We start from the raw sequence: 25,107 nt of genomic DNA on the forward strand, positions 1-25,107 counted from the left end.
GGGGATTCTTGGCTTTGTCTGTGCCCTGGGGATGGGGAGGGGGATTCTTTTCCTGTGCCAGCACTGGGGGTGAAGCTCTCTGGTCCAAACCAGCATCCCCTGGCTCCATGGTGGGTGACACAGCTCTGTAAGGGGGTGATCTGGGTACAGACAGGGTGACCCCACTCTGTTGGGGGGTGATCTGGGTATAAAGGGGGTGACCCCACTCTGCTGGGGGATGGTTGGGCTATAGAGGGGGTGACCCGGCTCTGTAGGGGGGTGGTTCGAGTCCATAGCAGGATGACCCCGGTCTCTTTGGGGCTAACCCAGCTCTGGGGTGAGTCTCCCATCTCCCAGCGCTGCTCTGCCCTTCCTTCATACCCAGCTCATCCCTGAATGCCGGGACTGGGACTCTGCGGCCACATCGCGGGATGGGAGGGGAGAACGGCTCCGCATCCTGGGCTGGGAATGGGGAACATCCTCGCACCTCGGAATGGGAATGGGGAGCATCCCCGCACCCGGGATGGGAATAGGGAGCAGCCCCGCATCCCAGAATGGGAATGAGGAGCATCCCCGCATCCTGAGATGGGAATGGGGAACATCCCCGCAGCCCGGGCCGGGTATGGGGAGCATCCTGGGATGGGAATGGGGAGCATCCCCGCACCCCGGGCTGGGAATGGGGAGCATCCTGGGATGGGAATGGGGAGCATTCCCGCATTCCGGGATGGGAATGGGGAGCATCCCCGCATTCCGGGATGGGAATGGGGAGCATCCCCGCAGCCCGGGGCGGGGGGCGGCGGGCGCGGCGCTGCCCGTGCGGGGCCGCTGCGGGGCTCGGCGGGCGCCGCTCGGTTCGGCCCCGCTCCCGGGCCGTCATTGGCGGCCCCGCGGCGCTGGGAGCGGGGCGGGGAGGCGGGAGCGGCCCCCGCAGAGCCGCCGGCCCGGCCATGTGCCGACAGGGGTGGCTGCTGCCGGCTGCCTGCTCCGCTGCCGCCCGCCTCCTCCTCAGCCTCCTTCCTGCCGCTTATTTTTAATATATTATTTTTTAATCGTTATTTCATTTTTAAGATTATTTTTTAATGGTTTTTTTTTTTTTAGAAACGTTTATTTTGGTATTGATGCTCTCCGAGCCGGAGACTTCGGGAGACGCGGTCCTCACCTGAGCGAGCCGGCCCCATTCATTCCCCCGTGTGAAGGTAAGCGGAGCGGGAGAAGGCACCGGCGCGGGGGCTCCGCGGGACCCCCCCCGGCTCTGCCGGGCTCTGCCGGGCCCCTTCTCCCCGCATCTCCCAGCGCTGGGGTCTCTCGCGGTGTTTTTTCCCTGTTTGCTTCGCTCCCGCCCCCGCCGCCCGCTTGCCGGTGCATCCGAAACTGCCTGGGATGGATGGATGGCTGCTCCGGGGAACCGAATCTGCCTGGGATGGATGGCTGCTCCGGGGAACCGGCAGCGAGCTCTGCATCCCGGGGATGCCTGCGGGGAGGGCAGCGGGCACAGGATAGCCCCGCAGCCCGGGCATGCCTGTAAGGAGGGCACAGGATAGCCCCGCAGCCCGGGGATGCCTGCAGGGAGGGCAGCAGGAACAGGATAGCCCCGCTGCCGGGAGAGGGCTGGGAAGGGATCTGGAGGGGGAGACGGTGAGGAGGGACATGGAGAACCGCGCGGCATCCGCTGCCCCACAGCCTGGGAATGGGGCTGGTCCCGCCAGCTCAGACCTGCCTGGAAAACCCTGGGGTGCTCCAGGCTCGGCTTTCCCTCACCCTACAGCTCCAAAGCCTATGAGGGATGTCATTAAAGCACCTTTCAGGGATGAGTGGGAAAGCTGCCCCATGCCGTGGCTCTCCTGGGTGTGCAGGTCGTGTCCTTCCCTGCCCCAGGGGCACCTCGGTCCCCTTTGCACGCTCAGGGTGGGACTGGAACCGGCCTCTCTTCATTGGCTGGACATCCCACCTGGAGCCATGTGATTCACTTTGTTTCCATCTCATGGGCTGGCCCCAAAGGACACCAGAATCCCCCTCTCCACCCCAAGGAGTTTGTAGGACACCCCAGAGCTGGGTTGGGTAGGAAATCATCCCATCAGCTCACACTCAGTGATGGAGAGGGATCAGGGCAGGATGAGAGGAAGGTGATGACACTGTCACCTGTGGGCTGTTTTTTGTCACTCTGCATCCAGCAGCCATCAAGGTCTGTGCTCTCAGAGCCTCATGGGTGCTGCTCAGCACATTAAAGGTAGCCTGAGGGCTCAGGGGGGCTGTGGGAGGGAGAGAGAGATCCCCCAAGGGAAGATGGCTTTTCATTTCCCCATATCGACCGCTTTCAGACAGGATTATTTATATTTGACATAACAGATCACCAAACTTGGGAGGTAGTGGGGGTGTGCTCATACTCATTAAGGTAGACAGTTCCCTGGCAGAATAAATTCAAGGTAAGAGAAGACAGCACTTTGAGGTTCAACAGATTGTCTTCCAGCCTGAAACGAGCAGCAGAATCAGCATAAAACCTAGAAGGGAAAACTCTGCACTTGAGTCTGTCGTGATGTATGGCTGTCATTTTTGGGAACCTGGTGGGTTATCCCAATTTTTAGAGTGCAGATGGTGCTCCTGGGTGACTTCATTTGAGCAAAAGTACCCAGTAGGATGGGATTTTTAGTCATCACATCTTGTCTTCGCTGAGGAAACATCTAAATTACAGCGCTGTGAGGGAAAGCAGTTGACATGAATTGTGCATGAAGTGAGTGCCTCAACTATCCCACACCTGTGCTGAGACTCCTGCCCCACTGCAATGGCTGGTGAAAACCTGGAGGTTGTTTGCAGTCTCTGTGGTTGATTTTCTTCTTGCCTGAAACAAGCAGAAAGGTGCTTTAGGGGCTGTCAGTCGGTGAAAAGAGATTTTAAACACCTTAAAGATTGTGCAGCTGTAATTAGAAGTGTAACCTCCTTCCCTCTGCATGTCAGGATTTCTGTGCAGAGTGATGACAGGACCTCTTAAGGAATGGTGCTGGTGCTCAGGAGAGATAAAGAACTTCAACAGAATCCCCTGCAAAGCTGCTGATGTTGATTTATCACCCCGCAGTACACTGGTTCTCGTTCAGAAAGGATGTGGGGATTTGAGGGGAAGGAAGGAAGGAAACAGCATTTGTTCCTTTCTGGTTTATTGCCAGTGGGCACAGGTGACAAACACTGAAATACCTGTGCCTACCTGGGCACAAGGAGTGGCAGAACATCAGCACTGCTGTGGCTCCTGGTTGTGTCCTTGCTGTGTTCCAGCAGAGCCTGGCAGAGGGTCTGGCTGTCACATCTCCTCACCCTTTTCCACTGAATCTCTGGCAGTCCCTAAACCCTCGTGGAGGTGACACCAGAGTCAAGCCTGAACCCTTTTCTCTCTGAGCTCAGCAGTGGGTAAGGGACAGACTCACTGCCCGTGGTTTATTGACCCAAACCTTTCTAAATATTTCCCACTCTGACCCTACAGCCATTCCTCAGCACCCCTTTAGGATCTGTAAAAGTTTTGCTGGGTGCCAGATTCAGAGAGACGAAGGTGCTCAGTTTCCTCAGGCATTTATGTGCAGCCCAGAGAGCTTTGCTGCATGCTCACAGCCTGGCACAGTCTGTGCCACTGACCTCTGGGATGGCAGGATGTGTCCTCAGTGGGGCAAGGAGGGGTTTTGCAGCTGGCCAGGCTCCAAGGGATTTGCCTGACTCAGGCTTTTCCCTCTGGCAGCGCAGAGCTGGTGGAAGCAGCAGGGATGGCTGGTCCCTTGTCACTCGGGCTGCTCCTGTACCTGGCTGTGGTGTTGTCATGGATATGGAGAAGGACATGGCCAGGAAAGAGGTGCTGCATGCTGGCAGGGCTCCTGCACCACGGCGGGGGATGCAGCTTGTGACATTGAAGAGGTGCAGGGAAGGATGGAGCAGAGGTGGCAGCTGTTGGGGTTGAGCTTGCAGCTCATTCCCTGTCTAAATGCGTTTTCTCCCAGGTCATTGTGTGTTATTTCCTTCTCTCCTTGTGGTCTCTTCTGATAGGATTGGTTCCCCCTTGGCCTGAGCAAACAGCCTTTATCCCAGCAGTGCAGATGGGCAGGGGGGTGACAGATAGGTGGGTGAGGGACTCTGACCCTCTCCAACCCTTCAGCCACATTCACTCACAGCCAGCATCAACCCAGACAGGGCTGGGACCTCAGGAACCTGCCAGAGCAGCCCTGGGCAGAGGGCAGCTGGAAAGGTCGGGGAACAAAATTAAAGGTCAGAATCATATTTGGAAATATCCCTGGACCTCTCTGTCCCTGGAAAGGTTAATAACAGCCCTGACCCATTCACAGCAGTTCAGGGCAGCAGCAGGAGGAGCAGGCTCCATGGAGATGGGATTCTCAGAGGCATCACTGACGGGGACAGGACTGGATTTAGGCCAGAACCACCACAGTGATGATTTTACCCATCCTGTGTGTCCAAGAGTGCAGATTTCTCTCTGGAGAAACCTCAGCAGGGACAATGTTGGGTGCAGCACCTCCCTCAGCGTGAGCTCCCCTTGGCAGGACGAGGAGTGGAGACAGGACACGAGCAGGGGCTGCTGAGTTCTGTCACCCTCTCACTTCACACAGAGTTTCCTCCTGCTCATTGAACAGCTCAGAGCTGGCATTTAACTCATTTAACTCCACTCCCAACGTGGCACAAGATGACCTGAGGCATCACCAGGACAGCTCAGCCCCTGCTCACCATCCAGTGCTTCTCCCCATCTCCCTCCAGCAGGACAAAAGCCACCTGCAGCCCCAGACACGGATGCTGTGAGTGTGCTGAGCTTCTCTGGACACCAACACTGATATTTTCCTGAGCTGGAAGCAGGAAAACACATGCCATGGTCCACCTGCCCATGAGCTGGAGGAGGAAGGGATGCAGCTCCTCCACGGGGCTGAGTGCAAGGTACACACGGCTCTGCTGCCCTGGGAAATAACTCTGTGCTCCACAGCTTTTATCAAGGAGATGGAAACTTGTCATATTCTTTTTGCAACCATATCTGACATTATCCAAGCAATTTGCCTTTGGTGTGTTTCCAGAAATAGTTAGGCCTACGGTAGGCAGGGGTGACATCTGGATGCATTACTGTTGAGTTCAGGAACATTCAGTAAACAAGACAGGATCTATTGTTTAAAGGTTATTTCAAAAAGCTCCCAGCGACTTATCTGCCTGTGCAGTGGGGAGAGCTCTAATGGCACTGTGGTAATTGCCTTTTCTGAGGGATGCTTTAGAGGGAACTTCCCAAAAACCCAAAAGTGAGGCTCACCTTGCCCCAGCCAGGTGAGGGACCTGATCCAAGCTGAAAATTGTGAGGGTGGGAAATGAAGGAAGAGCAGGCTGGGGGGCCCAGATGGGGGATGCAGGGGAGCTCACCAGCACTTCAACAGCAAAAAAAAGGTCTCAGATCAGCATAATAGGGCAGCAGGATCCACATCAGCAGGGAGGGCGAGAGAAAGAGCCCTCCCCGAGGCACTGAGGAGAAAATAAATGTCATTAGCCAGGGATAAAGCAGCTGCTCTGAGCACCTGAGCCGAGGGTAGGAGGCTCTGCAGGGAGAGGGGGCTGGGGGGCACAGCAGGAGCCACCTGGAGCCCACCCCTCTATTCAGCCCTTCCCAGAGCGCTGAATTAATCTCTATTCAAAAAGGGAAAAGTGAATTCCTGGCAGGAGCCAGGGCCCAGCTGTCCTCCCCTGGCCCAGGTGACAGGGATGCTGCTCATGGGGAGGGAGGGATGAGCTGTGGCCTGCTCTCACTGCTGCCTGCTCTCCACAACCCCAGGGCAGGCAGAATTCTGCTCACTGATGATTTCCTGCCCCTCAAAGAGGAAATCAAGTCGTGGGCTCACATATCTTTCTATTTCTCCCCAATATCTTCAGTGTTTTGTTCTGAGGGGCAGTGGGGTGTGTGAGTTCCATCAGTGGAGCCCTGGGGATGAGCAGAGGGCTCTGCCTGCAGCAGGACCATGCTGAACCACTGGCTCCAGCCCTCCTCTGCCTCACCTGGTGCTGCTGTGAGGCTCTGTCAGTGCTGCAGGGTCTCAGTGCTGGGGGAGCCCTTGGGAGCTGCTCAGATCCCACACACCCAGCCCATCCCTCCCTTTTCCCCTCTGTTCACCCACTGCTGCTCCAGCCCTGCCCTCCTGCTCCTCAGCCCTGTCCTCTTCTTCCTCCCTTTCCGAGATAACAATCACAAAATCCTTAGGTGGTGAGACAACCATGGAAAACTGGCTTTGGTGAAAAAACACATTTTTTTTTCCCTTTGAATTGCTGCTGAAGTCCAGCTTAGGCTCTGTCAAGCCTGGGGAGGGGATAAAGGAGATGATCTTGCTCAGCAGGGGACAGAGCCCTGGGCACCACCAGCTTTAGGTCTGGCTCTGAGGCTTTGCTCCAGGTACGAGTTCATCTGAGCTGCACAAGCTCATAAGCTCATTACACTGGGGGAGTTGCAAGTGCTGAGCAGGCCACACAGCTGGGATTTCCTTCCTTTCCTTCGATCTCAGCAGGAAAACTCCTATGGGGTTGCATTTTAGCATTTTTTCCCCGTGCAGAGCTGGTCCCTGGACCACGATGGACCTCTGGTAGCAGCACTGCCTTGTCCCCACAGAGCTGGCACCAGGCAAAGCCTGCTCCTCTCTTTGCTCACAGAATGTTTGCGATTAAAGGGGGAAATCCATCACTAGAAACGCCAGAAAAGAGAGAAACCCCCAGATTGCTGGCTGATGGGACTGCTTTGAAATCCCCTGGGGATCTCCTCATCCCTGTGATGGATTCCTCATCTCCCAACCTCTCCCCAGCTGGGTTCACTACAGCTGAACGGGATCAAAATGCCTGGAGGTTCAAAGATTCACCGGCTGGCGCTGATCCCAGCAGAGAGAGGTGGACTGTGATGTAAAAGATGCCACAGAGGCTCTGTTGGGGCTGGAATTCGCTGCGATGCTGCGGGAGCGTGCCGGGAGCGGGGGGGATTTCACAGGGAAGCGTCAGACGAGTCCTCGGAGCGGCTGCAAAAATCGCAGTTCAGCTGAAGCATCGCTGCCAGGCACGGTTCCTGCGAGAAAAATCACTTACCTACAGAGAGCTCTGCTCGTTTCTCTTCCAAATATTCCACCTTCGCTTCTCTCCGGGCTGTTGGGGTGTTTCTGCCGGGGAGATGCTGTGGTGTTTCCGAGGTGGCCGGCAGGGACAGTGCGGTCCCGGCACACGGTTCATGTTTGGAACCCGTGTCTGCCTCTGGTGCAGGCAGAGGATGCTGCTCGGGCTCTGCCGTGCCATTTCCAGCTGCATTCCCTGCTCTCCCTGCCTGCTTTTGGGGTTTGCATCTGCATTCCCTGCTCTCCCTGCCTGTTCCTGGGGTTTGCATCTGCATTCCCTGCTCTCCCTCCCTGAATTTGGTGTTTGCATCTGGATTCCCTGCTCTCCCTGAATTTGGGTTTAGATCCATCCTGGATCTTCCTGCCTGAGCTTTAGCAAACCATTAACTCTCTCCTTTACCTACATATGGGGTTTGCATCTGCATTCCCTGCTCTCCCTACTTGAATTTGAGGTTTCCATCTGGATTCCCTGCTCTTCCTGCCTGCATTTGGAGTTTGCATCTGGATTCCCTACTCGAATTTGGGTTAGATCTATCCTGGATCTTCCTGCTTGAGCTTTGGCAAACCATTAACTCTCTCCTTTACCTGCTTTTGGGGTTTGCATCTGCATTCCCTGCTCTCCCTGCCTGCATCTGGGGTTTCCATCTGGATTCCCTGCTCTCCCAATCTGAATTTAGGGTTTGCATCTGGATTCTCTGCACTCCCTCCTTGAATCTGGGTTTAGATCCAGCATGGATCTTCCTGCCTGAGGTCTGGCAAACCATTCACTCTCTCCTTTACCTGCATTTGGGGTTTGCATCTGGATTCCCTGCTGTCCCTGAATTTGGGTTTAGATCCATCCTGGATCTTCCTGCCCGAGCTTTGGCAAGCCATTAACTCTCTCCTTTACCTGCATTTGGGGTTTACATATGGATTCCCTGTGCTCCCTGCCTGCATTTGGGGTTTGCATCTGGATTCCCTGCTCTCCCTGCCTGAATTTGGGTTTAGATTCATCCTTTAGATCCGAGCTTTGGCAAACCATTAACTCTCTCCTTTACCTGCATTTGGGGTTTCCATCTGGAGTCCCTGCTCGCTCTCTCTACTTTGGGCTTTGCATCTGGATTCCCTGCTGTCCCTGAATTTGGGTTTAGATCCATCCTGGATCTTCCTGCCTGAGCTTTGGCAAGCCATTAACTCTCTCCTTTACCTGCATTTGGGGTTTACATATGGATTCCCTGCTCTCCCTGCCTGCATTTGTGGTTTCCATCCAGATTCCCTGCTCTCCCTGCTTGCATTTGGGTTTAGATCCATCATGGGTCTTCCTGCCCGAGCTTTGGCAAACCATTAACTCTCTCCTTTACCTGCATTTGAGGTTTACATATGGATTCCCTGCTCTCCCTGCCTGCATCTGGGGTTTCCATCTGGATTCCCTGCTCTCTCCGAATTTGGGTTTAGATCCATCCTGGATCTTCCTGCCCGAGCTTTGGCAAGCCATTAACTCTCTCCTTTACCTGCTGCCTGCCTTCCCTCCCTGCCGGACAGTTCCTGCATCACCTCTGTGGGCAGAGATGCTCCTCCTGCCACTCTCCACTTACCACAACATGGATTGACAGAGGAAAACTGAGTTTTCCTCTAAACAGGAGGCATTTTGTGGCAAAAGGAATTACAGCTCAGTTTGGAGGTGTCCCAGCTACGGGAGGGAGGCTGAGGAGATGCTGCTGGGGATCTGTGCCCATCTTCTCCCCAGTGCAAGCAGGGATTTGCAGGGATGCAGGCTCTCCTGTGGAGGGAAAGGAGGTGTCTGGGCCTGATTGGTGTTGCCTGCTGGAGAGCTAAGCCCTGGGAAGATTAGCAGTGGGATCTGGGGGAAAATAGCTCTGCTGAGAGAGTGGGGGTGGAGCTGGGAGGGGAAGGATAATGAGCGCTGATTTGCGTTTGTTGTTAGGAAAATTTAGTGGGTTTATTGTTATGTTACACAAAGGAGCAACTGGGGTAATAATTCCAACTTATGGCTGTCCCATGGGTTTCTTGTGTGGCTTTCTCCTTGTGCAAACAGTGACAGGCACCAAGCTGCCACTGCCTGTGCCAGCAGAGCAGAGCCAGCCTCACTTCCACATAAAAATGGATTAAAATGCTTGAAAGGTGTTTCTCAAAGCCCTCCAGGTGATGTCTCCCATCCAGCTCCAACCAAAAGCCATTTTCTGAATGACTGTGCCAGAGTTAAGGTCCACCCAGAGCTGGGAATGTGCTCCTGGCTGTGGGCTGGACTTGGTGACCTTTAAAGGTCCCAAACCCAAACCAGTCTGTGATTCCCAGGGCAGCTCAGATCTCCAGAACTGGCATCACTGAGATTTCAGGTCTCTCCTCTTTGCAGGGCAGACCTGGTGGGTACCAGGGTGCCCAGAACAGCTGTGGAAGGGCCCAAGGCCAGGCTGGACAGGGCTTGGAGCAACTTGGGATGGTGGAAGATATCCCAGCCCATGGCAGGGGATGGACTGAGAGGGGCTTTAAAATCCCTCCCAACCCAGACCAGTCTGAGATTCTGGGATTCTGTGATCGCCTGTGACCAGCACTGGATGTGAAATCCCATAGGCAGGCCCAGCTCCCCGAGATAAAGACAAGCACAATGAACATTAGACAGTTCCAGATGATTTTTTTTTTCTAATTTGCAACACTTCAGCTTTGCTGTTTGCTCGAGAGTTATTCCTGATTCTCACAGAAGCTCGTGGGAGCAGATTCAGCCCACAGAAAGCCGAGTTTTCTTAGTTGCACCTATTTTCCCTTGTGTTTCTGGCACCACATTTTTGTTTATGTTGTATTTTTGAAGAAAACAATGCAGGTTACAGAAAACACAAAACAGTGGCACCAGTTTCTGAGAACACAAACATGATCTTACCTGGTTTCTAGGTACCATTGTAAATACAATATACTGTTGAATGTTCAGATTGGCAGGCAAAGGGTTATGCTGGAAAACACTGTCTGACTTGATGGGTAGTAAATATAAAGTGTGAAGATTGCTGGGCTGTGGCAGAACTGTTGACTGCAGAGGATTAGAGCTGCTCAGCCCCAGGGATGCATAAAACTGACACATGCTGCTGTTGCTGGAGCTTTGCTCTAAAAGAGAAGGCTCCCAAAAATTAATACAGGTTTTCCAGGACCCGAAATGAAAACAGTTTTGTTTGATTGGGCTGTTAACATCACCTTGTAACCCAATTATCAGGCTTGTGTGATTCCATGGTAATCCAAATTAACCAGCCAGAAGTAGCAGTGATGCATCCTGGGCTCCCAGCAGAAATTCCTGGGCTCCCAGCAGAAATTCCTGAGCTCCCACACTCCCCATTCTCTGCTCTGTCAAGCCCAGGAGCAGTGGCAGCCAGGTTGGAAGGTGTTTTTTACCCAGGCCATCAGCAGTGAATGTATTCCTGATTCCCAGAGGAGATTTCTGGTCTGTTGGACTTTCCAAAGGGGCATCTCAGGGGTTCTACTGTGCCAAGGGGCACTCCCAGGCACTGGGCACTGGGAAGATGCTCACATTTTCACAGCTCTGGGTTTGTCAGACTCAGACTTCAGCTCTCTGTCTGGTTCACATTGAGGCAGGGTGCTAATGAAGGGCTCCATGGGGGAGGTGGTGCCTGGAGAGCTCAGAAAATCAGTGAAGGTTTTGCTGATTTGGTTCTGGGCTCCCAGTCCATCCCAGTTCATCCCAGTCCATCCCAGTCAATCCCAGTTCACCCCAGTCCATCCCAGTCAATCCCAGTCCATCCCAGTCCATCCCAGTCAATCCCAGTTCATCGCAGTCCATCCCAGTCCATCCCAGTCCATCCCAGTCAATCCCAGTTCATCCCAGTCAATCCCAGTTCATCGCAGTCCATCCCAGTCCATCCCAGCTCAGCTCAGAAAATCAGCAGCTTTGCTAATTTGGTTCTGGGCTCCTAAAACTGGCACATGCTGCTGCGGGAGTTTTGCTCAAAAAGAGAAGGATCCCAAAAATTAATACAGGTTTTCCAGGACCTGGAAATGAAGAAGGTTTTGTTTGATTGGGCTGCTAACAGCACCTTGTAACCCACTTCCCAGTGAGTCCCAACAACTCTGCTCAGGCCAAGAGAGCTCCCAGTGCAAGGGAGGGAAGCTGGAATTCATCAATTTGGAGGTGCCGGCTGAGCCTCCCCTGCTTCCCAGGATGGATGAAACCATTTCTGTGAGCTCATCCTTGAGGGGTTCAGGGCTCTGAGCCCTCCCAGGGCTCTGTGGGTGCCTCAGGGTGGGATTCAGAGCCCTGCTCTGAGGCTTGGCTTGCTCAGAGAAGACCCCTGGCATTTTCTGCTGCTCTGAGATGCTGCCAGGCAGCCAAGCAGGGCAGGGAGGAGCTGCAGGATGTGCCAGCATCCCCTGGAGCAGGAGGCAGGGCTGTCAGCAGCTCAGAGCTCACCTGGGGACTCTGTGTGAGTGTTTGCCATCCCCATGGCCCAGCAGCCCTGTCAGAGCCATGAAACACCATTCTTGGGGCATTTCCTGGGAGATGGGACAGCAGGAATGCTGGAGTGAGCCTTGGTGTCAGACAGCAGCTCCCACAGAGCTCTTGGTGCTTCTGGTGTTCTGGTGAGGAGCTTCCAAAATCCAGGTGGGAAAAAATCCTTTCAAAATTCAGGTGGAAAAAAATCCTTTCAAAATCCAGGTGGAAAAAAATCCTTTCAAAATCCACGTGGATGGAGCAGTTCTGGAAAGAGTCACTCCTTTCAGAAGAACAAATTCTGAGCAGAAATTTCTGATCTCATCCATCCTTCTCCCTCAGCTGCCTCAGTTTCCCACATTTGGGTGCCTGTGGCAGCATTTCTCTGGCTGGGCACCGCAAGGGGGTGGCAGATGAGGATCAGGAGCCTCTGCCTCACCCTCAGAGCCTCTCCAGCACCAAGAGTCATTTCAAAGGCAGGGCTGGTGTCATCCCCATGCTGACAAGAGGCAAGAAGATCCCTCACACGTGTTCTGCTTTTGGAGAGATGCTGTCCCTGGGAACTGTCAATATCTCCAACATTTGATCCTGGCAGTTCCCAGCCCACGTGGGCTTGAGCAAAGCAATTTTTGTGAAGGTTTTTCTCTGTTTCTTTATTCTTCTAATGAGGGTTTTCAGCTGAGCTGTGAGAGTTCCTTTATGTTTTCCACTCTTTCACTTATGGTTTTGTTGTTGTAGGGTTGTCATTTTGGGGGTTTTTTTCCCTCTGAGTTAAATCTTTCCCTCTCTCATCTCCCAGGAAAAGCTGTAACAAAATTAAGGTGAGGAAAAAAGGGAAAATTTACTGGAACTGGTTCATGGTAAGTTGCCAAGAATCTGAAAATTACCCTCTCAGACGGTCTGTATTAATTCCCTGATGCAGCAATGATAAATCCTTATTAAAGAGGATAACATAAGGAGATTTTACTGCCTATAGAAAATCTCCAGGGTGCAAACAATGAGGAAGCCCATCTCCCTCTTGCCCATGATCCCTGGAAGTGTCCAAGGGGAGGCTGGACAGGGCTTGGAGCAACCTGGGATAGGGAAAGGTGTTCCCACTATGGGAGGGGGTGGAATGAGATGAAATTTTAGGTCCCTCCAACCCAAACCAGTCTGGAATTCTGTGAGCACTTTGTGATGCACGTGTGGCAGTGCTGACACCAGCCCTGAGGGGGTGATGTTATATTGATAAAAGGACATGGAGGGGAGGCCAGGCAAGCCCCCTGTCCCAGGTGCTGTGGGCAGAGGCTCTGCCCTGACAGAGACCCCAAACCTCTGCACTGCCCTGCTGGCAGCAGCTCCCTGGGGGCAGCAGGCAGGCAGGAATTGAAATGCAGCAGGGTTTGCCCACTCCTCACAAGGTTCCTCTCACTCACCCTGTGATAATTGAGGGGCTCCTTCCCTCCCACCCCAGGTGCAGCTCATGCCCTTCCCCATGGGAACATGTGCCAAACTCCAATCCTCACCATTTATTTGTTATTTCCAAGATCCCTGATCTCCCCCTCTCTTCTCTCCTTTATTCATGCACCACGCTGCCTTGCTGGGCTGGAGTGGGAAAAAACCACTCTGCTTGTGCCTCATTACAGGGCTTGAGCCAGAGCCTCCACCAGAGCCATGGAAAGCTGTAGCTATGGAAACTCCCAACCCTTTTTCCTGGTGGTTTTTTTGTGTGTGTGTGTCTCTTTGGAGATCCCAGGCAGGGCTGGCTGCAGCAGCCAGGGAGTCCCCTGGTGTCACACCAGGAGCTGCAAGCACAGAGCCAGCTCGGTGTCCCCAGGGCAGGGGAGGGGGACTGAGCAGGAAAAAGGGGGTTCCATGGAAAGGCAGAGCCCAGCACAGCTCAGGGGTCCCCAGAGCAGGGAAAAGGGTTCCATGGAAAGGCAGAGCCCAGAACAGCTCAGGGGTGCTGGGGGGAGCAGTGTGGTGCTGAGGGAGATGTCACCAGCTGCCACAGAGCCACCCACAGCTGGCAGGGACACAGGGGTGCTGTCTGAGCAGAGACGGGATGAGCACATCCCTGGGGGATGCAGGTGGGAATTTGGGATCTCTGAGCCACCTCCAGCACCCAGGAGGACCCATTCCCATGAGCCTGTGAATTTGTGAGTAGCCCTCCCACAACAGAGAGAAAAGTGCCCTCTGTTCATAAAATAGGACAGAGGTTGTCCCTGAAGCTCCCAGGTTGCTGCATTTTATTTTAAAAGAGCCTCCTGGTTGCCAGCCTAGATCCGTGACTCCTGAGCAGAGGGAAGCAGGATGTGCAGCTCACAAAGACTTTAATCTGCTGAGGATCTCCCCATCCCGGGGAGATGTGCTCCCAGCCCCTGGAAGTGCAGAGCTGCTGGATTTAGTGCTGACTGGCAGTGCCCATGGTGCCCTCGCCCTCACTGATCCACGGCTCAGCACAGCTGGGGATCGATGGCTCCTTCAGCTCCTGGCACATCTGTGGGGTCAGCAGGTCACACAGGGGCTCACCCTCCCCAAACACTGCTGGGGGCTGCTGCAGCATGGATCTGCTCCCAGCTCACTGCTCACCTGTGCTTGGCCACCTCATCTGCAAACGGGCTGCAATTTGATGGATTTCAGGCAATTTGGCTTCAAAGGCAGAGCTGGGATTTATCAGACAACTTCCCTGTCTGAAAAATTGGGTGTTGGAGTAGCAGCACTTTCCGTGGCAGGCACGGCACTGCCAGAGCCAGAGAGCTGGGATGAACCAGAGGTCCTGGAGTGGCCGGAGGTGCTGGGATGAACCAGAGCTCCTGGGATGAACCAGAGGTGCTGGGATGAGCCAGAGGTGCTGGGATGAACCACAGCTCTGCCAGAGCTCCTGGGATGAACCAGAGATGCTGGGAAGCACCAGGGCTGTGTCCCAGCTGTGCAGGGAGGCTGAAGCTGCAGCTGTGGCAGTGTAACCAGGCAGGGCTCTGTGTGACTTTGGACCTGAAGCAGAAGCTAAAAAGTGCAAACACGAGCTTTGAAGCATGCAGGGCTTCCATTAGCACAGCTGGATGCCTCAGCCTGTGATTTCCCATAGGGATGATTCTCCATGCAGAGGCTGTGGCATGTGCAGAGCCACAAATCCCCGGGGGTAAAGCAGCACAGGGAGAGTTTCTGCTTCTGCTGCTCTGTGTGGCCATCAGAAGGTACCAGGACCTTGCTGTCCCTCTGTGCAGTGTCCCTGGCTTGTAAATCCTTGTTCCCAGGGTCATTTTGGATGGCAGTGCTGCTCCCATCCCATCCCATCCCATCCCATCCCATCCCATCCCATCCCATCCCATCCCATCCCAGTGCTGATGCCCCCAGGAGCAGGAGGCAGCTCCAGCTCCCAGCCAGGGCTGTCACCAGCTCAGAGCTCACCTGGGCACTCTGTGTGAGTGTTTGCCATCCCCATGGCCCAGCAGCCCTGTCTGAGCCATGAAACCTCATTCTCGAGGCATTTCCTGGGAGATGGGACAGCAGGAATGCTGGAGTGAGCCATTGGTGTCAGACAGCCTGGAGATGGGGTTTCCTCTGGGGATCTCTCCCCCAATTTGAGAGATCCCAGGGGAATTCCCCATGGCCTCTTCTTTATTTGAATAAAGTAAAAGGACTCCTCTATCTCCTTTTTGGACATAAATTTCTGGATTAATTTTCCCAACACTCTCGATGTCACCAACGCGCCTGTGGATGCTTTCAGGATCCATTCATTTTCACAGAGGGGCAGAGCAGGGTGGGCACTTCATCAGTGCAGAAATGTCCCCAGCACCTTCCCCAATCCCTTTGGAGTGAGGACAGCAGCACCTTCAGGAGGGGACATTGCCAAGGGCAGCATCCAGGTGATTCAGCGATTCCCCCAGCACAGCGTCTCTCCACGGAGCATCTGCAGTCACTGAAATTCCTGCCTGCCGTTGTGCTTAGTAAGCCTTCACGGCACTTTGATGAGCTGTGCAAATATTGTTTCTGTGAGGCTGATTTGCTTGTGCTCAGAGCCATTAGTGCCTCATTAGTGCCGAGCACATCCACACTGCCGGGATGGGCAACCCCTGCATCCAAGGAAACCTTCTGAAGAGTGCTGGAAACTCAGCCTGAGACTCATCTCTGCTGTAAAAACAGAGAGGATCCCTGTGTGAGAGCATCCCTGACTCTGCCGTGAACTTCTGCTTTTTGAACTTCAGGAAACCCCACAGTTTGGAGCGGCTTTTGCTGTAGGATGGATCTCTGGATCAGCCCGAGCCTCCTCTGCTGGGTTTTGTTGTCAGTGAGCTGCTGTCACACAGGTTGTGTGCCACCCTTTAAAGGTCACTTTAACCCAAAATTCAGTTCTGTGACAGGGACACCTGCAGAGATGCATATACAGAGTGTCCTTGGTATTTGGAAAAAGCTTATACAGCAAGGAGTTGTTGGACTGACACGTGATATTGAACAAAACACTTTTCATTATAAAATCCAGGGGGTTAATTATCTGAAATACTGTTTTTATAAGTGGTTATATTTAATTATAATAGGAGCAGGCAGAAGGAGCAGCTCAGGGTGACCCATTCCCCACCTCAGCCCTGCTCTGGGAGAACTGTGGGAGATTTTCTGGCTGCAAAGGGCCAGGCTGAGAATGGGCAGAGAGGAGAGGAACAGTCCCTGGTCCTTCCAGCCCTTTGGAGGAGTTTATTGTGTGTTCTGGTTGATGCAGACATGGGGGATACACCCCTAAATCACCCAGAGCTCACCTGTGTGATCCTGCTGTCCCTCCAGCCTTGGTTTCCACTGTCAGGGCAGTAAAACCTTTCCTGAGCAGGGTTTGTCCTGCCCTCAGCCATCCCCAGGTGTCCCCTGAGCCCTGCCCAAGCCTGGGGGTGGCTGGGATCCTGTTCTGCAGAGCTGAGCACTATTCCAGCAAGGTCCTGGCTGATAAATAATTGATCAGGGGAGAATTTCCCTTTCCAAAATGTGGGTTCTGCTCTGGACATCAGTGGGAGCTGAAACATCCCAGCTGCAGGAGGGCTGGGGGACTCTCACAGGGGTCAGGGCTGTGGGTTACCCCTGTGACAGTGACAGTGACCTCTGTAGTTGGCTTTAAGTCTTTAAGGACACCAGAAGGGGCCAGGTGGATGTGGAATGTTCTGTTCTCTGTTGTGATTGCTGTTAACAGCCCAGGACAGTGTTACAGGCATCTCCCAGCTGGTGGAGCCCTCTCTGATGTGCCACAGGCTCACAGAACTCCTCTCATTCCAGGGATCATCAATGGTGGGACCTTCCAGGGTGGGGAAAGTTCTCCTGAGTGCAGGAGCTGCTCTGCCAAGGGTGGTTTCTGAGGAGAGATGGTGTGAGCACAGCCCTGGGGGATGCAGGTGGGAATTTGGGACTGCTGGCATCTCTGAGCCATCCCCAGCACCCAGGAGGACCCATCTGTGGTGGATGAGCCTGGGAATTTGTGAGCAGCACTCTCCCAACAGGGCACAAGAGAGAGCCAAGTGCTCTCTGCTCATAAAATATTCACAAACCCCTTGGAGTGCCTGGAGATGGGGCTTCCCATGGGGACAGCTCTGCTGGGCAAGCAGGGAATGGTGACATGTGTCTCCTTGTGTTGGGGAGTGCCCAGGTGGCCTTGTCAAAGCCAGGGGTCTGCAGTGACCCAGCCTGGCTGTGTGAATGCCTGCAGGAACATCAGCCCCAGGCCAGGAATGCTGTCCCCGGGCCAGGAATGCTCTCCCCAAACCAGGAACTGTGTCCCCAGAGCAGGAATGGTGTCCCCAGAGCAGGAAAGGTGTCCCCAGGCCAGGAAGGTGTCCCCAAACCAGGAATGGTGTCCCCAGGCCAGGAAGGTGTCCCCAGGCCAGGAATGGTTCCCCAGAGCAGGAATGCTGTCCCCAGGCCAAGAATGGTGTCCCCAGGCCAGGAATGCTGTCCCCAGGCCAAGAATGGTGTCCCAGGCCAGGAATGGTGTCCCCAGGCCAGGAATGCTGTCCCAGGCCAGGAATGCTGTCCCAGGCCAGGAATGTTGCCCTCAGGAGGGGACAGGGAGCACACAGGACTGGTGCAGGCCCTCTGGTTGATGTGTTTTTCATCTGGAAAGCCACGTTCTGTTCCTGCCTGTGTTTCTGGCAGCTGCCCTGCCCTCTGGCTCTACTGATGCAAAGGCTCCTGCTGGCACCTTGCCTGGCTGCTCCCAGAGCCCAGCTCTCATTCATTGACTGGGTAGGATTACAGGAACTGGGGAAATGCACGAGGAAGGCTGGATTTGCCACCAAACTGGTGCTGGCTCATGGTTTATTTGCTGCTTTCCCCCCTCCCAGGCTGGTGGCAGCTCCTTCACACCGATGCTCTCTGGGTGTTTGCCTTTGTGGCACTTACAGAGCTCCAGGGTGAGCACAGAGGAGTGTAAACCAGGCTTATCCTGAATTTACAGCATCAAGGGCTCGGATCTAGTCTGCTCTGCCCTGGACAGTTTACTGCAGTGGGATTTCTTCTTGTGATTAAAGATCCTGAATGCTGTCTGCATCCAACTCTGGGACAGAAAGCAGCAAGGCCCAGTGACATCTGGGGCAGCCAGCATTGCTCACATTTTCCCCTGGCATCATACTGAGCTCTTTTTCTTCCTCCTGAGGCAGGGCCTCACCAGCAGTGTCAGTGTCAGCATTGGTGGCAGGTGGATGAGCTGGGAAGTGGCTGCATTGCCCAACCAGGGCTCTCCCTGCAGCACACAGGCTCAGGCTCATCTGCCCTCACACAGCTGCTCAACACCCACTTTCCACACAGAACTTAAATCTCCCCAGCCTCATCACCCCCTCATTGAGGTCCTTCCCCTGGATCTTTGCCAGTGAGCTGCCTGGATGAGGGTCAGCCTGGAGGTTGTGCTGGGCTCAGTCCCCCCTCAGAGGCCCTTCCCTGGTGCTGGAGGACACCCAGGCCCTCGGTGCACAAACAGCTTGTCCAAGCGCAGAGCAGAGCCAGGGATGTGCTCGTGCACAGCAGAGCCAGGACAGGCAGGGTGGTGTCACTCCAGGACACGGTGCTGGCCTGCCCTGCTCCCTGCCGAGGCTGGGATGGCTGTTTTCCTTGTTTTTCTCCTTTCCTTTCTCCATGGCTGTTTTCTCTCTCTCTTGGCTGCTTGGAAGCACAAGGCAGAGCTGAGCCCAGCTCCCCTGCACAATCTGTGAGCCAGGGGCAGGGTCTCACGCCAGGGATTGAGCTGAGTGTCTCTGGAGCAGGGGAGGTTCTGTGTTTGTCCCTGTGTGTTCTGTGTGCTCATCAAGGTGGGGGCTCAGCTCTCTGGAGCAGGGGGTGTTTCTGCCTGCTGGGCACTGGGCAGGATCAATCCTGCCAGCACTCCTGTCTGTGCTGCCAGCTGGCATTTTGTGCCCAGTCTGGCTGTTTTGTCTGAATCTCCAGCTCCTGGAGGCAGGTGAATGAGGCCAATTCCCAAGTTTCAAAGCTGTGCTGCCTCTGGCTCCCAGTGTTGCTGGGGGATGCAGTGGCAGTGCAGAGGGACAAGCTTTGGGATCCAGCTCTTTGCATGTAAAACACAATCTCCTTGTGCAGGCACAGCTTCAGTAGAACCAGCATTCCCTTTCTTTAACCACTTGCCATGGCAGCACTTCCAGCTGGTGCAAAACTCTTTGGAGTGACTTTGTTACCCTGCAGATGGGACTTGGGGTGAGATGGGACAGCTGAAAGCCTCATTTATTTAATTGTCCACAAGATTATTCTTAATCTCTACAAGTCGGCATAACTGGGTGCTCAGAGGAACATGGGAGCAGTTTCCTTTTCCATCCCCAGGTCTCCTTCACCCCCAGGCCAGTCCACACGAGCCTCTGGACCTGGAGCTCAGCTTTCCAGAGCCAGGTATTTGCTGGAGCCTTGGTTTGGGCTGAGCTCAGCCCCCCCAGCTGCTCGGAAGCCTTCCTCCCACGCAGCCCTCCCCAGAGGCTGCACAGAGCCAGGCACAGCTGTGAGCAGCCTCTCCCCACACTGGGCACCCCTGGTGGTCCTGGGGCCGTGTTCAAGGTGCTGGGGAGGTGGAAAGAGGATGATTTCTCACCCCAACCCTTCCTCTCCCATTCAGTGTTGCTCAGGAGGAGCTTCCCTCAGCCCCTGGGTTGGGCAGCTCCTTGTGGCAGTGCCCAAGGGAAGGCAGGAATCACAGACTCACAGAATCACAGAATCCCAGAATTACAGAATCACAGAATCCCAGACTCACAGAATCACAGAATTCCAGAATCACAGACTCACAGAATCACAGAATCCCAGAATTACAGAATCACAGACTCACAGAATCACAGAATCACAGAATCACAGAATAATGAGGTTGGAAGAGACCTCTAAGATCATCCAGTCCAACCTATGCCCTAACACCTCAAGCAGACTCTAGCACCAAGTGCCATGACCAGTCTTTTTTTTTTTTTTTTAACACATCAGAGGGTAAGGCAGATCCAGCCCTTAGTGAACAGCTCAGCCTCAAAATCCACATCCTCATCTGTGGCAGGGATGTGTAAATCAGGCAGGTAGCACAGGGCTGTGTCTAAAACCAAACAGCTCCTGCAGGACCTGCACCTTCACAATCTGGGAACTGTGAATTTGTTTTTCCTGCAGCAAAGGGCTGCTGCGCTGGGGCCAAACAGCCTGTGTGGGGTTACACCCCCCTGCAGCCCCTTCTTGCTGTCTGCCAGGGATGGATGATGATCTGGGGCTGAGTTTGGATGGGTTCAGGCATCCTTGGGAGCTGGAGGGCTCCTAAAGCTGAGGGAAGGAGCAGAGCTCTCCTGGGACTGAGTCTCCCTGCCTGGGCTCCTGCATACCTTCTCCAAGACCACAGCAGAGCTGCAAAGCACTTCCTTTTACCAGCATATTTATTGCTAAATATATGAATCTGGGAGCCTGTGGAGCATGAAATTAGGAACAAATGTAAAAAGGAGGTCTAGACAGGAATTGTTCAGCTTATGGGCCTCCACATGCTCTGCTTTCCTCCCCCTTTGCACGCTGGAGGGTTTAAAGCTTCCAGGTATGCAGCTTTAATCAGAGAAGTATGTTTGGGGAGGGGAAAAGGCAGAAATGCAAATGGTCCAGCTCGGGAGGGAGCAGTGGCTGCGATGCCACGTCTGGCTGGGCTCGTCTGGCTGGGCTCGGCTGGACAGGAACCAGGGAAATCGGCTCCTGCAGCCCTGGCTTGTGCCCTGGGGCTTTAATTAATGGGTGGAAGAGCCAGAGAGCCCTCCCTGGCAGAGCTCTGCCTGCCATCTCCCATCTCAGGCCAGCAGGGAGATGCTGATGCTCTGTGATGGGTGCAGCTCCCATCCTCCAGGTCCTGCAGGGTTGAGTGGCCACCCCAGAGCCAGGTTCCTGTCCTAGCCCTGCTCCCCCTGCCCTTGGCTTCAGGGGATTGCAAATGGGAGCAGCAAAGGGCCCAGGGATGGGCATTTCCAGCTGGCACCTGGCCCAGCCAGGCACCTCCATCCCTCTTCAAACCAGTTTCTAAATCACTGATGCATCATTTGCAAACCCTTCCCGTGGCTGTGCTGCTCCCCCTGAGCCTCCTCAGAGCATTTTCCCCCAGGAAGGAGGGCAGGATTTGGCCCTGCTCTTGCCCCATGGCCATGGGGTGTGAATTCCCTTCCCTCCTCCCGAGCTGCTCAGCAGCGCCATAAAAACATGATGCTGCTTTATCCATTCAGCACTCACCCAACTTTAGCAGGACATTAAGTGCCTGAAAATATGGCCCAGGTTTGTTTGCTTTGGAAGCAGCTGAAATCCCTGACAGATACAGTTGCTTTTCCTCGGGTGCTGAAGTAATTTGGGGCTGGGGTGGCTGGTTTTTGGTTTAACCTGATAGCACGAGCTGGGAGCCAGCTTTGTTAAAGCACTTGGAGAGTAGGTGGTCAGGGTAGGATTTCTCCCTTAATTTATGTCTCTCCTGCTGTTCCTAACCCAAACTAAAATGTTGCTGGAGCTTTATTTGTGCCAGTTTTGGTGCCACTGTCTCGTGGCTGCTGGCAGGTGTGAGCAGGCTGGTACCCTGTCTCCCCAGCATCCTTCCTGGGGCAAAATCTGTGTCTGATCCTGCAGGGCTTGTGCTGTGCATGGTACACAACATCTGGAGAGCCCAGGGACAGGGACAGGGACCTTCTGCTGCTCCCTGTGCTGTCCCAACTCCCAAGGAGCATTCCAGGGAGAAAAGAGTGCTAGTGGTACCCCAAAATGATGCTGAGCCACAGCATCTCTGTGATGTCCACTGACAGCTCACCTGGGGCTGTCAAACATCATCCAGGGGTGCCCCCAGAGCCCCCCAAGACTGTGGCTTGGCTGTGGTGAAGTAGAGGATCCTGGTGCCTCAGAAAGGTCCTGCTCTCATGGAGGGCAGCACCCCGCTCCCTGCAGTCATTAAAGGCTCACTTAGCAGCTGAGGTTATTCCAAATTCAAATACCACATTGTTTTCATGGGGAAAATGGATTAGAGGCTCAGAGAAAAATGAGTGCAGATCAGAAATCCTTATGGCAAGGCTCCTTCTCCCATCACTGGAGCTTTCTGCCACCAGGTAGGAGCTGGGAGAGTGCCCTTGGTGCCTGGTGTTATTTCCCTTGGCTCTCCCTCCTGATGTGACCCCAGAGCTGCTTCTCACTCAGCATGAAGTTTTTTTAACCCTTACAAGGTGGCATTTTTGGGGACTCCTTGGTGACTTCCCATGGGTACCCAGTGGATCTTGATTGTGCCCTTCAGAGCCCTCCTGCTTTTTAACCCACTTCAAAGTGGGGCAAACAGAGAGTTTGGGGTTCTGCAGCCCAGCCCCTTACCTGTATACCCAATTTTGCAGGCTGTTAATGGAGAAGAGGGCGGATGACAGCCGGGACCGTGGTCATCACAGGTGGAATTTTAGCGACTGTCATTTTACTCTGTATCATCGCCGTCCTCTGCTACTGTAGGCTCCAGGTAAGGCTTGGGGGTACCTCAGAGGGGAGGGCTGATGGTGTGGCAGCTTTGGGGGTGCCATCTGAGCCCCTCCCGTTTCAGTACTACTGCTGCAAGAAGGATGAATCCGAGGAGGACGAGGAGGAGCCCGACTTCGCCGTGCACTCGCACATCCCTCCGCTGCACTGCAACCGCAACGTAGTGCTGACCAACGGCCCCTCGCTCTACTCCTCATCCCCCTTCGCCAAAAAACAAGCCCAGAGCCGGCCCAGCTGCCCCAGCTGCACTCCCTACGAGCCCCCAACCTCCTTCCTCCAAGAACCCCCCACCTCCTTCCTCCAGGAGACCCCCACATCCTTCCTCCAAGAGCCCCCAACCTCCTTCCTCCAAGAAACCCCAACCTCCTTCCTCCAAGAGCCCACCACATCTTTCCTCCAGGAGCCCACTGCATCTTTCCTCCAGGAGCCCCCCAGCTCCTTCCTGCAGGAGCCCCCCACCTTCTTCCTGCAGGAGCCCCCCGAGGATCTGCACAACGGGGGGGACAGGGTGAGCTACAAGACGGTGAGCCAGGAGGATCTGGCGCTGCCCGTGTCCAACCTGCAGGCGCTCAACCCCAACCGGCTCTCGGCCATGCGGGAGGCGTTCTCCCGCAGCCGCAGCATCAGCACCGATGTGTGAGGTGCCACCCGCCCACCCAGCCCCGAGGGCTTTGGACAGCAGCGGGGAGGACTGGTTGGAGTCCGTGGAAGAGTTTTGAATAGGGGAAAAACAAAAGAAAACAAAAAAATATGAAGTGAAAAAGCAAGTGAATGTATTTCGGGCTGGCGGTATAAAGGGGGAGCAGAGCAAACTCAAGTGAGGAGTGTGGGAGTGCAGCTGGAATGAGAGGTTTCCCAGCTCTGCAGAGTTTGCTTTTTTCTTTTATAAAGAGGATTTTGATATTGAGCATCCTTTTCTATGGAGGAGTTGCCCCTCCTCACCGTTTGGCCAGGGGTGATGAGCGGATGATGGGGCTCATGGGTGGCTGAAAACGGCTGAAAACGTGCTGCAGGTCAGCAGCAGCTGCTGGCAGGACCTGGGAGCCCCAGGATACACTCAGCCACCCCAAAATGTCACTGCCCACCCTTCTGCCAGCCTGTGCTGTGCTGCTCCCTGCTGCATCCATGGGGATGGCTGTGGCTGTGAGCCCTGCGCCATCCCCAGCCCATCCCACTGCCCCAGCCAGGCATTAGTCCCAGGTGCCAGGCATTAATCCCGGGTGCCAGGCACAATCCCAGGTGCCAGGCACAGTCCCCTCAGGGTTAGGATGGCGGCTGGGCCTGTCCCTGGAGCCCCCCAGGGTGGCCTCAAGGACGCCCTGAAGGAGCTGGGCTGGGGATGTAAAACCTCTGCATTACTCAGTGATGGAAATGACACACAGCACACCTTGGGATGGAGGAATATCCCTGTGGATAATCTACATCCCTGCTCCAAGTGATGCCACACACAACTTCTGGCTGAGGGCTCCATGGCACAGGGTCATTGTGCATGTGCCCACCCCTTGCATGCACATTTTTACACGTTTACTTGTTTGGGAGAGGTTTTTTAAGAAAAATTTTAAAAAAGACACTTTCCCGCCATCCAGGACAGTTGTCAAAACATTTTTAAATTGAATCAAATCCTCTAATTTGCATTTTCCATTGAGCCATTTGCCATGGCTGGCCAGCCTGGCTGTGGCACCAGCTCTGTCCCATCTGGATGCAGCAGGGACAGCCTGGGGCAGCAGCAGGCTCAGAGCTGGTCCCTCTGCACCAAATGTGCTGCAAGGGAGCCCTTGGGTTTACTCAGAGATTTAGGAGAGGAATTGCAGCTCTGAGGGGCCTCCTGCTCTGGTTTCTCCTGGCTGTCTCCATTCCTCCCCTCCATGTGACAGAGCTCCCTGTTTCTCCTGGACTGGGCATTATTCAGGTTAAAAGCATCACCTGGGGATGGCTGGCAAGGATGGACTGGCTGCACAGAGACTCAGATGGCCTCAGGGCTGTGCTCCAGGGAAATTTTCCTTTTTAAAGATGTTCTGGGAAGAAGCAGCCATGGCTGCAGCCCCCGGGGCTCACAGACACTCTGCAGCCTGGCTGGGTATTTTACTTCAAACCACTGAGGGCTTTTAATTCCACAGGAAACCTTTTGAAGTACAAGTCAGTCTTTGCAAATGAGTATCTTTGACTTTCTGGGGGGGTTCTGTTTGGGGTGGGGAGGGCTGGGGTTGGTTTCCTACATGTTTAATATTCCGGGCTCGGTCCCTGTGGCCCAGCACATCCCAGAGGGATGCAGCCACTCAGGCCATGCCCCCATGTACAGTTCTCACTGGGGTTTGTTCCCATGCCTTGAGCCCTTCTCTTCCTGTTTTTTGTGATTTCTCCTACCAGCCTTCCTTTCCTCCTTTTTTTCCTCGTTTCTTTCCCTTGTAGCTTGGAAATTCAGCAAATGGTTGGCTTTCACTAACCCTCACCTGGTGATCTCTTGTACAGGACTTTGGGAATCTCAGATTTTGGGGAGGGAAAAAGTCAAAAAAGAAAAAAAAAAAAAAAGAAATAAATTACTTTGACATGGGTTTTGAGGTTTGTTGTTTGTTTTCTTTTTTTTTTTGCCCCTGCATCTGCAGATTTGGGGTGATGTTTGCAGAGCACTCAGGGGCTCCCTGCTGCTGAGGG

General features: G+C 54.3%; 1 protein-coding gene across 1 annotated transcript; it reads left to right on the plus strand.

The window, feature by feature from the left end:
• The first annotated feature begins 899 nt into the window (after positions 1-899).
• FAM163B (family with sequence similarity 163 member B) lies at positions 900-23,954 on the plus strand. Its single transcript, XM_054284176.1, has 3 exons — positions 900-1,175; positions 22,323-22,438; positions 22,520-23,954. Exons 2-3 carry the CDS (start codon positions 22,346-22,348, stop codon positions 23,093-23,095), a joined length of 669 nt encoding a protein of 222 aa, XP_054140151.1. The 5' UTR covers positions 900-1,175; positions 22,323-22,345; the 3' UTR covers positions 23,096-23,954.
• Positions 23,955-25,107: the final 1,153 nt, after the last annotated feature.

Source organism: Melozone crissalis, unplaced genomic scaffold (genome assembly GCF_028551555.1).
Source record: "Melozone crissalis strain CALT ecotype California unplaced genomic scaffold, PUWL_Pcris_2 ptg000041l_1, whole genome shotgun sequence".
Classification (NCBI taxonomy): Eukaryota; Metazoa; Chordata; class Aves; order Passeriformes; family Passerellidae; genus Melozone; species Melozone crissalis.

Excerpts from the sequence above, each read along its gene's own strand:
- FAM163B (XM_054284176.1), top strand. The coding sequence starts at position 22,346 with ATGACAGCCGGGACCGTGGTCATCACAGGTGGAATTTTAGCGACTGTC. Across the intron at positions 22,439-22,519 it reads TCTGCTACTGTAGGCTCCAG|TACTACTGCTGCAAGAAGGA; the intron begins GTAAGGCTTGGG and ends CTCCCGTTTCAG.